At 36.1% G+C, this 12,432-nt stretch overlaps 1 protein-coding gene across 1 annotated transcript in view; it reads right to left on the bottom strand.

Annotated features, from left to right (window-relative positions):
* Positions 1 to 12,432, bottom strand: part of ITFG1 (integrin alpha FG-GAP repeat containing 1) — a 72,250-nt gene that overhangs the window by 56,403 nt on the left and 3,415 nt on the right. Inside the window, exons 2-6 of the mRNA XM_064671131.1 lie at positions 12,134 to 12,206; positions 10,597 to 10,742; positions 8,886 to 8,943; positions 8,220 to 8,294; positions 4,944 to 5,038 (exon numbers count right to left, since the gene is read on the bottom strand). Coding sequence (XP_064527201.1) covers positions 4,944 to 5,038; positions 8,220 to 8,294; positions 8,886 to 8,943; positions 10,597 to 10,742; positions 12,134 to 12,206 — 447 coding nt within the window. The remainder of the gene's footprint in view (positions 1 to 4,943; positions 5,039 to 8,219; positions 8,295 to 8,885; positions 8,944 to 10,596; positions 10,743 to 12,133; positions 12,207 to 12,432) is intronic.

Raw genomic sequence — 12,432 nt, forward strand, 5'->3', positions numbered from 1 at the left:
GATCTGAATGATTGTTTTTCAAGAAGAAAACTATCTACATTTACACATTTAAACTAAGAATTGGGAATAAAAAAGAAAACACATTGTGAACGTTCTGCTACATTAGGTTTCTAGATTCCCAAAGCAAAGCAACATAAGAGAATTAACCACCAGAAATCAGTAAAGAGACTGCAATTAGCTTACAGCAAGCTGTTTCTGAATAATGATTTTTCCATTTTAGTTTTCCCAAACCCAAATTTATGATTTTTCCTTCCTATTATATAAACAGTTCCAGAAATATCTACAATTATACACACCATGTGCCTAGTGTTCAACACAAGACTGGTTGTAAGAGCAGCACTTCCAAACTTTGGAACCACATAATCAAGTTAGACACAGAATATTTAATATATCAGCTGTTTCTCACAGCATTCAAGGATGCATTGACAGATGTACAGTATGAGGTTACAGTATAATTCAGAGCCCAAGGCAGCTTGTCTCATACATTTGAGCATTTTAAAAGTATTTGCAGGGCCATGGCCTGACTTCTTGGCAGAGGGCTTGTAACTTTGAGTGCAGACATATTTATTATTTAATAATCCTTTTTTTTCTCCAAGTGATTAGGAACTATGATTTAGCTTAGAAAGACAGCATTATCCCTAAATGAACATCTGACATTTTAGGATGTTTAATATAAGAGCAACTAGCTGACTCATTAGAAAAAAATGACACAGCAAAGTAATCGTTATCCTAAAAATTTCAACTGCAGATAAATCACTTGGTACACCTATGAGAACTTATGTTAAGACAGTCTAATCAGGTTTCACCCAGTGCCTCATGCTAAATTTAAATTTCAGCTTGGTCCAAAGTACTGAACTGAAAATTCTGACTGTGATGCAAATCAACAACGGCACAAACAGTGTCTGTGCAAGTCCAGCTTTAAACAGACCCTCTGTACTGGTGCCCGCCTCGACATCCTTTCTGGGTGGTCTTTATCAAGTCCTTTCATGTATCTTGGCCCCAGTTTCCAGCTATGACACCTTTTCCCCACGGTTCAGTGTAAAACCTTCAGTGTAATGACCATCTTGCCAGCAGGGTTTCCTCCACTGACCAGTGTTCTCTGCATCTCTGAACTGACACATCCAAGATACATTGCTGAGAAAGACTGAGCTTCTTCTTACTTTGGATTGAGTGGAAAGTAATGCAAAGAGAAGTTACTTTTTAGCTCCTTCACTATAAAAGTCAAAGAGTTAAATACTGTACAAATACTTCTTAAGTCACATGATGTAAGGATCCTGCTTTGAAAATGCTCACCTGGACTATCTGCTCTATGAAATACACCTGATTTAATCTGTTCAAACAAGTCTGTTATTATTAGCTTCAAGATTACCTTCCTAAGCCAGCTGTTAAAAATAACTAATGACAAGTGTGAGTATGTATTACTAGACACCCAGTAGCATTATTTAAACATTTTCTCCTCATCTTTCAGTCTATCTCAGTTCATGTATCAGCAGTGACAATGATGGTAGGCTGGTTGACCAGACCATTTCCAGACATCCCTTCCCAACTTGGGCACTCTGTGAACCAGATACTCCTCCCTGGAGCAACACATGCTTAATACACATGCAAAGACACTTCAAAGTTTTTTATTTAGTTAATCTTTATCCATAAAGCACATGTAGACCTTTTGATATAAGTTTTATACCACAAATTTTGGCATGGTTTATACAAAATTCCTGGTCTAACTCTAAATTACTTACTGAATGAATAATTATAAGGAGCTGAGACTTCTACATGACGATGCTTTCTTTAAAAACTGCAGTGGCATTACACTCTGAAACAGCCCAGTTTACCTCTCACCAAGAAAGATTAGTATTATCTTTGTTGTGGTTAGAGGATTTTTGGATTATAAAATCCTTACACTGTTAGCCTTTCATGAAGCTCTGTTAGGGATTAAACACATCTTTATGAGCAAGTTCTCATATAATGAAATCATAACAATTCAACTTCATTTTACCCAGAGCAGGAGAAGTGTGGCAATTAAAAGCTGTGTTTGGAGGGTTTAATATCAGCAGGTTGACAATGGGTTAGGCAATAAACTAGCAAAAAGCTTCTCAGCCCAGAGAGGATTTTTTCTTTTTTTTTTTTTTACTTTTTTTTTTAATGTCAAGCACACTTTAAATCTCCTAAGCTGTTTATAATGATAGAGTTGCCAAAAATAGCCCAGCTAAAAATCATGAAATTGGCTGCATCTGTTACAGAATACAAAGAGCCCCAAAACACTGCAGAATATTAGAGAAAAGTCTTTAAAAAAACCCAAAACAAAGTAAAAATGGCATATTCCAGTGGTTTGTTTTTTTTATTTGTAAACAAAAATCAGTGCATTCATTTTAGGTATAAGTGTATCTTCATAGCCATGAACAGCAGCACTTCCTGTGAGTAAATATGCTGAATTTTTCAGTGTAAAAGTACCACAAGAGCATCAAATATCCCAATTAAGCCTCTTGAGCAACATGATTTCAGCATGCAGACTATTCCCTTGCATCTCATCAACGCCTCCTTTTTAATTAATACCATTCTAATGTGTCCCAGGCCCTATTCTTAATGAGGCTTTATTCCGACTCAAGAATGACTGTGTGGGTGAACAGTGAGTCACAAGGATCCTCTCCTCCTCACCAGCTCTACCTGAGCCAACCAGTAAGGAACAGACTCCATGGAGAAACAGCACCATATGGATCCCACTCTCTTTGCCATGCTGCCCCAGCTGTGCTGACAGGGAACAGAGCTAAACAAGCAGGAGAAGCACTTACGTGTCTTCTGCGAGGTCTATCCAGGCTGCACAGAGCTCTGTTGTTTTTTTCTTACCTTCTATCACCTGCCTACTTCTATGAGTCACTTGCCCAACTCCACACAGTCTAACAAATTACAGGAGATGTGCTGAGAACACTATACAGGTATTTTTTGGAAGAGGTACAGTGAGACTCAAGGTGCAATTTTATGCTTGGTTAAAGGCAGGCTATGACTGCTGCTACTAAAAGAGGAGTGAACCTTTTCTCAGTGCTTACATTGGCTCTGACAATCCCAAAGCTGCAGGGAGAGTTGGATCACCTTAATAACTCCAGTGAAAATAAACTGTGTTCCTCAGCAGCCCCAGTTCCAAGCAGTTACCAGAGCTGATGTGAGGGAAGTGCCATAAATGCACAGGCAGGACCAGACGATTGGTGACTTTCCATTTTGGCAGCAAGCAGTCTTGGAAAAACACAGCAGCCATGAAATATCAGATTTACTGATATTATTTTTCAGCAACATATGTCTTATTCCCAGTTGGTCCCATTTTCATGGTGATAGTAAAAAAAAAATTATTATTCCCATCTTAGAAGCAAAACGTTACTTTAAAGAAAATAATTCTATGGTAATAGTTTCTCCAGTTTTCTTCTCAGAATGAATTATTTTTCTTAATATTTCCTCAGGTTACTGTAACATAACACCTCCCACAGAGCTACACATTACACTGTAACTCAGTATTTCAGCCTGAGGTGTTTTATCCTTGCTGCTACAAGCACGTAAAAGTCAGGATCTTTATGGGAAGAGCCTCATAGAGGCTTCTACTCACATCTTGAGATATGAAAACAGATGTGAATCTATAAAAGCTCTGAGCACTCCCCATACAAAGATCCTGACTTTCATTTCTATTTAATAGAGGAACTCCCACATATCACTAGCACTAACTGGAATTCTGTGAACATTCTTTAGTCTGTCAGCTGTCAAAAACCTTGAAAAATGGATCCATCTGTGACTGATCTATGTAAGCAACCTGGACTTCTTATCCTTACCTACCCGGGAGTTTCGATTTCAGTGTACTCAGCTTAAAATGCTACCTGGAGTGCTCATCTATGCTGCTTGTGCCACTAAAAGAAAATTCCAAAAGACTTCTAGAGCTAAGTGTGTTAGAATTGCTTATTACATGACACTGATTATGGTAAGCAACCATATATCTACTTTTCCAGTTGGAATTTCCACTTGACAGATTCATGTAGCAACGTGCCAGCAACCTGAATATTAAGGTTTGACTGCATGCTAAAGTAATTAACTTAATCCCCAACATTTATAAGCATCTTAATTAAATTTATGGACTGTTTCCTCTCTCATTCCCATGCAACTAAAAAAGAAAAAGATAAACTGTCTTTCCAAAAATTACCATATATGAATTATGTCCATTGCACATCTAGCAAAAACACTTCGGAATTCATTTAGGGCATTTAGCACAATATTTAAATGTGCCTGGAGGTATGAACGAGGTATGTAAGTAAGAAATAGATTCATCATGGTAGCTGAACTGCATTCACAAAAAAAAAAACACAACCAAACTCCCAAACAAAATGAAGGAAGAACACAGTTTATCTACCATAAGAAACATTGTCTCTAGTGCTCATCCCCGAACACTGAGCTATGAACAGGTTACAGGATTGCTCATATAGTAATACAAGAATAAAGTCTCATGTATTATTTTCTCAGTCAGTGATAGAACCAACTACAGCAAAACAAAAGGAAGTCATATTGAAATCTCCAAGAAAAATTATAAGTCTGGTCTTGAAAACATTCTCCTGCATCAAACTATTTTCAGACTCAAGATGAAGAAAACGAAGCCCTGATTCCATTGCCAACTGAATACCAGAGTACAGCACTGTTAAGAGCAGGAAACAAGGCTTTAATGGTGAATACAACATTATTCAGGACAAGCATTAGCTCTGATCATCATCAAGAAGTAGAAAACTTTATTAGGCTATTAATTTTGAAAGTAGCTTTTTAGAACTCGGAATTTTAAAATTTCAGATACTAAAATAATTTTAAAAAAACCTAGAAGTAGCAAATTCACAGAATTACCAACGGAAATTGCAACACATTACATTGTGTACTTACTGATAAATATTTTTAGAAAGGTATTTAACACTTCTATGACTTACCAGCAGTGAAGTCATTATTTAAATCTATAAAAGCATGAGAGTGTGGTATATACATTTTACTCTGAGTTTCCAGTGCAGCATGCCATGACAAGTTCCTACAGACAGGAAAAGAAAGGAGTACATCTCAGCAATGTGCAGGGACTGTTAATCATAATACAGCTTTAAAAAATGGTGAAACTTTAAATAAAATTGGACAGAGAGCATGTTCTGCTAATACCAAGATAAAATTACTACTTAGCTTACAATATACCAAGTAACTAAGAGTAATTGCTTGAAAGGTTCTGTGAAGGATGATTCATAGCACAGGGGCTCCAGTTAGATTTTATTAACTTTCTAAAGCAACTTCCTTTTTTTTTTTTTTTGCACAGAAAAGTATCACCACCCACAAAGTGATAATTAGTGCCTAGGCTTCAACTATAAATCCTGAGACACTGATTCCTGTCCTTCCCAGTTTCCTCAAGCAGTTTTAATTCTGGAAGTACTTATGGAATCTAGCTTATGACTAATAAACATGAGCAAAAGTGCTCACACACTGTTACAGCAGCTCATACCTGCTGCATGTAAATGCATGTTATTTCAAGACACTTCAAAATCAACACATGAATTAAACTCTCACATTATGATTGACTACAAGCTAATAATGTTATTTACCAAGCAGGTGATACTTCTATTTATTTATTTATAAACATACATGCACTGCTGGTTTCTGCTCTAAAAATGAATTAACTTTCATCAAACCTCTCTATTAGCAATGATTTGAAATGCAAAAAATCCTTCAGAAGTCATCATTGCTGAATCACTGAGTATGTTGCTTTCAGAACCATTAGCTAACACACTCCAAAAAATCTCAATATGCACTATACACCAGCAGGACAGTGATATTACTATGTCTAGAATTATGTTTTTTATCCCAGTGACATTACATACATATTAGTGAAGTCCTTATCTTCCGTGACTCATTTTATGTTAAGCAAAAAAATAAGCCTCTGATGACTTCCCAGAGGTCATAACTGAATCTTAGAAATGCTAAAATGCAGCATGTAATCTTTAAGAAATAATTAAACATTTTCTCTAGGTTTTTCTATGTATTCATTTTTCAAAGTAGCCAAGGAAGTTAGTTATACAGCTCTAGAACAAATTTCAAGACATTTTAGATTAAAAATGGAAAAATGCTTTTCTAAGCAGATGACATAAAGCTGTTATCCATGTACAATCCATGGCTTATGCTATTACCTATAGCACTCAGGCTTATTTTGAGCTACAATGAGTAAGTTTATTTGTATGCTAATGCTACTGAAAGGATTTCTTCAACAAAATGAAACAAATCTTTTCCACTTCTCCATATCTCCAAGAGTTCATACAATTTTTCAATATATAATCATTGCAAAGGGTTCAGAAACATCCTTGTGATTCTGAAATCTGTTTCATAAGCCATTAATTTAAATAAAAGTAGGGTGATAAAATTCAATTTGAGATTTATTATCAAAAACATATTGCCAAGAAGGGTATAGTTTCCATTTACACATTTAAAGGTTATTTACTCTACATCACTTCTGAATCATCTCCAATGGAAGGAAAATAGCCTGTTAGAAACAACAGGTACAAATTTGTTAAACTCACTGACAGGGTGTGTGAGGAAAGCCTTATTTAAACATTTTTAAGGGACATGGGGAAGCAGGATAGAAAGCTTATATGTTGTTGCCATAGACAGAGAAATGGTTTCATTGATTTCTCCACTTTTGAAACAATAGCTGAAGAAAACCACATAGGAACGCAAAGACTTCTTAACATACTCTTTCAAAATAAACTTAAGGACTGATTGCATGCAAAGCTAAAAGAGCTGTGACACCAACACCTGGATTTCTTCTCAAACACACAGAGTTGCAAGTTTCTTTGTTAACATTACTGAATACCATTAAGGACAATCCTAATAGTTCCACTTAAAAGCTGCAAAATACAAGTTACGAGATGCAAATTTCTTCAAACAACTGATTTAAAGGTCCAATCATCTAAAAAAACATAAGTTCTGTTCCTAATTTTTCCATTCATTATCAGTCAAGAGAGAATAGTTAAAAAAAAACCATGTAAAAAGACTTGTGTCTTTGACATTCATAATACATCTTTCATCCTAAAAATAGTTTCTGCTATATTTTGAGCACAGACTTTCAAAACTGAGAGAAGAATCTCTCTATCAGAGTTTTAATTCAAATACCCTTCTTCTGAGAAACTTCCTTCTCTTTCAAAGAATGCCCAAGCCACTGTCAATGAAGTTCTTCCTTATGGAAGTCAAAGATGGAATGTATGGCAAACTCAGTCTGGCAAAAAAAGATGGACAGACCCATATTTCCATTTTAATGTTTTTCTTAGAGACTGGTCGTTCTGAGCCAGTAGAGATCCAACCTTTTCTTATGCTTTGATTTGAGCCTTCATAACAAAAATAATCCTTTGCATAGTCCTCACTAACCATTTAAACATGACATTATCATTTTTATCCCAGTATTTACTAGCTAGTCCCATTCTGGGGTTAGCAGAAATTTTAATAGCGAAACTTAGTCCCCTTTACTGCAATCCCATCTCACAAGACTTCAGTCCACCTCTGTTTGCCCATGAGTGGCCCAAGGCACTGCTTAACACAGGGATGTGACACAGAGAACGTCACCTGTACACACACTTGTACTGCTACTTAAAGTCACCTCGGCTTTTTGTCACTGTACAAATCTCTTCCCCGATATTTTCCTTAATATATAACTTAATATCATTCCACCTTGCACTTCCTGTGTTTTATGTTGTCTAATCTTCCCATTACAATTAATCTCCCAGATAAATGAGAGCTAAATTTTTTTAAGTTTACCCCAAACACTTGTATATTTTCCTTTTGCCTTCCCTTACATTACCAGATCTGTTCCAGTCGTTCTTGCATCATCAACCTGTCACTTCATCTGTTAGAGTAAATGCAGATTCCATAATACAGACTGTAATACTAAATACCAAAGTGTACTAAACAAATTAGACTGTAACTGTCCCAAGAAACAATTCTCCTATTTCTGATGTCAAATAATAGGGGGGTTGTTTTCTCAGCTTCCATGGCATGTCTACTTCCCCTATATAATAATTACTTTCCCTATAAAATAACACCTTAAAGATCAGATGCAGAGTGTCACTAATGCTGGAAGATACACATTAAACATGGGTCTTACACCTCTTTACAAGAGCAGCAGTCGATGCACAATGAACAAGTCCCCAAAATCCATGCTAATGAACAACCCCCGAGCTCACCCGCCAATCAAGATCTGGGGCTTGTTTGAATCACTGGTGACACCAAAGACATCAGGAATCAAGTCTCCGTTAAAGCTGAAAACAGAAAACAATTTCAGAATCACCTCAGTCATTACAGGAGTTCAAATTAACCATTCTTAAGTTAACCTGTATTTGGTCAGCATTTTCCCACCAAGCAATGAAGAACTCTCAGCTTTACAGACCTGTCTGAATTTTGGCTTTGTCTGAGCTTTCAGGAGCAGTAAACATCTTTCAATGGGTTTGGCTTTCAAGCTCTATTTCCCACCCCTGCTTTTGTTCAGCATTTCACACAGAGGCAAGTACAGTATGAAGGGCATATTTGCTCAGTCTGATAAGTCAGTAAGGTTTTTGCTTTAAAAAATTCACTGAAAAATGAATGGCTCTTTTTTCTGCATGAATTCAAGTACTGAAATTAAGAAAAATTAAAAGCTCATGTAGTTACTATTGCCAGGATGATCTAATAGGATTTGTAAAAATGAGTGTTATGGTTCTTCATCTTTAGTTGGATCAGTTGACATTACACAAACCACCCTGTTCTTAAAAGATAAAGGGCATCTATTTCAAATTTTAGCATTAAAATATATTTAAGTGGCTCTTAGTCACCACTATAAATGTGTTTTTTTAAAAAAAGTAGGTCATACTTACTCCATTACTAGAGGCTCATCATGAAAAGTCTTATTTAACATAGTTTTATGGTTAAGATCTGAAAACAGAAAATATTGATTCAATTACCAATATATTATGACACTTGTATTTTCAACTAAGACATAATTATTCTATTAATCTAAAACCATGAATTTTATGATTTAAAAAAAAAATCAGGAACCACTGAATATAAACAACTAAATGGCTTCCTGAAATTTTGCAGGAAAGTTACAGTTGAAATACTGAAGCTTCTTCTCTCTTTACTAAACTCTTCAACAAAACATTCTAAATAGATCCTAGTGAAATCTATTTCTATGTATGACTGCAAGCATGCAGATACATGAAATCTGAAATAGCTGGGATGAAGACAGGCTAAAAATTGACACTGTATGTTAGACTTCTGTTTAATGTTTTGTCACTGTAAAACACTTAATTATATACACTGAGTATTTGAAATAAGCATTAGACTGCCTAAATGGGAAATGAGGATTTTAAGACCTAATCAGGTGATCACCTTAGACTTCACTTTTACTTGTAATCCAAACTCCTTGCCAGATCATCCTTGTTTCTCTCCTCTCTCCACGATGTTTCCCTTTACGATTTCCACATTTTATATAACAGTACTCTCTTACTGACCTGTCTGTCACCCCTCCATTACCCAAGGAGGGACCACATACCTTCTCAGTAGCCTCACTACATACCAACCATTGCCCCCATTTTTAACCTCTGACTCCTTTTCCAGGCCTCAAATGCTCATTTGTTCCTCTCCAAATATTTTTTCTCCAGAAGCAAGACAGCATAAATTAATCCAAGTCATTCATATTCTTTCAAGTACTAGAGACACCTACTATTCTCTCAGTATTTGATCCATTGCACTTTCATGGGTTCCTTGTTTCACCTGTGATTAAAGTCAGAAGCAACGGTATCTAAAACCATCACTTGCCTCATCTGTAACTATTTCATAACACAGTTGTTTGCAAGAGTGTTTATTCTTCAGTAGTTTTTGTGGACTTGAAGAGCATCTTCTTTAGCTCATCTGTCCTTGTTCAAACTTTAAACTCTTCCCAGAACCCTTTCCTAGCAAAGTCAACAGAAGAGCCCTCACAAGTTCACACAGTCCATAACTCTACCCAAAGACAGAATCAGCTATATCTAAAACACTGCTAAGAGACTCTTGAAAACTTCATTCTAAATTTGTTGAAAATATTCAGCAAGAGACACTCTACAAACCTCTCTTCCAATACCAACTTTACTGTCTCACTGTCTTCAAAGATTTGATTTAACAGAAATAAGTGTTATATCACAGTTGGTAGGTTTAGGAGTGCTATTTTGAAAGTTTATGCATTAGAGTTTACACTAAGTTCTTTGTGCATTTCAAATTGAAGATAAATCTTCTGAGATCATCTTTGTGAAGCTGACATGCATAATAGGGAAGCCATGAGAAGAAGCTCTTCAATTAATAGGTTACTGCCAAGCTATGGTTATGTCTGTTGCATGATACAGTGCAAGCATTTTAGCTTTGTTCTCTTTCATCAATTATTGAACGCAGTTTAAGAGCAAGATAATACAAGGGTGTGAAGCTGAATAGCTGCTAATCCCTGTTTTAGCTGTAAAAATCACTACACTGTAAAGTGAGTTGTAACTTGCTGACAATACTTCAAGTTATTAAGAAGTCTGACAATCCTGTTAATGAGCAGTCTCAGCAACTCACCCAATGTTTGGTTGTGTCCCCAGAAAATAAACACTGAAAGTTCATCTCTGCCATGACTTTGTGCCTGGGTAGTCAGGAGGACATCCATTTGGGAATCTCCATCATAATCTCCAGGAACTACACTGGTTATGGTAACACCAAGAGATCTGGAATTAAAACGGAAATTAAATGCAAAGCACTTGTGTATCCAAAGGCTTGCCCAATTATTATTAGTTGGCCCAATAGAGTAATATCCTTCAACAACCTGGCTTATTATATAAAGTCCTTATCTATTGCAAAAGTATCTTTAAATCAGGTGTTTGGCAGGCTGTCCTTGTCTAAGGAAGATGATATTTTTAACTCCAAACTTCAGCTATCAGGCTTTCTTCAGCCATCCCATTTGCTAAAACTATCTAGACTCCATTAAATCCCTTCATCTGCTGAAGCACCAGTCCTCAAAACTGTATTTCAGCGAGCAGGATCTTTTGGTTGCATTCCAAGAGCAAGACCATAAAGCAACAGGAGCAGTTTAAACAGCAGGAGACAGACACATTAGTAGACTTTTCAAAAGACATTGTCATTTCCTTCTATGTTCTGTCATGTCTTACCACCACTCCCTACATTTGTTTGTTCTTTATCTTTTATTTGGTTACCTACTCAGGCTCTGCTTTACACACACGACCATGGATCACTCTGTTGAAGATTAAAAACAGATCACTAAACAAATAGTGCACTAAACAAATTAGCTCCTTCCAAGGCAAGAGGGAATAACAAAAATATGTAAAACTACTGAAGATGAAGCTGATCTCTAACAGCAATTTAAACATAATACTATTAATAAGCACGATTCATAAGCAATAACCATCATAGTATTACAGGATGTTAAAATTATGCATATATATGTACATAAACAGATTGTTTTACATTTATTAAAAATTGATGCTTTTTTAAAGGCCACATTTAAACTCAATAAAGGAACAGATCTCTACACAGAAATACCAGAACACCATTCTCCATATCTCCCCTAAAGCAGATAATATTGGCTGGATTCCATTAGTAGCTACAGCAAAGATGAATTTCCCTGAAAACATGTCTTGGGACTGAGATCTAAGATCTACCTGCCACAAAGACTTAACACATGATATGAAATGATAGTTTGCTTTACTAGGGAATAAAATCCTGAAAATCCAATTCAACTACAAAAATATTTCAACATATGGGTATTTAAAATAGTCATTTGAGGACAAAAAAACCCCAAAGAATAAAGATTCCATAAGGGGGTGGGAAGTCACATCTATTAGTGAAGAACATGAATGACAAAAGTCACCTCCACAAACTCTGTCATCTGACCAACAAAGTCCAAAGAAATCAAAACAAAAATATACCAGGAAATTAATGAGGAAACTGGTCAAAGAATTCGAGCTCCAAGGGCAAGCTGAACAAGTCAAAGAGATAACAGCAGCACAGATAATTCTATAACATTCTCACTGACTGCAGAGGTGCACCTTCAAGAAAAAAAGCCATTTACATTGTCTCAGCACTGAATATCAATACTTACTTCATTGGTAACTTAACACGAGGCTTGAAGTAGGGTTCCTTTTGGTCAGCCAGGAAGATCACCAACTCATTTCCTGGGGAAGCAGGTGAGATGATGAATAATGGAGGAAGATTGTAAATGGCTTATATACAAACCCAGCATGTAAACAAATATGCCACAGATACCCATTCCTCACAGCAGCAAAAAATTTGAAGGAGTTCCCATACCAATACTTGCTCCTCATTCAAAAAGAAGCAAGAGGAGCACTTCTTCAACACGACCTATGAAGCCAACTGCATCTCAAAGGAATGTTAATATCA

The sequence above is a fragment of the Pseudopipra pipra genome, chromosome 14 (assembly GCF_036250125.1).
Source record: "Pseudopipra pipra isolate bDixPip1 chromosome 14, bDixPip1.hap1, whole genome shotgun sequence".
Lineage (NCBI taxonomy): Eukaryota > Metazoa > Chordata > Aves > Passeriformes > Pipridae > Pseudopipra > Pseudopipra pipra.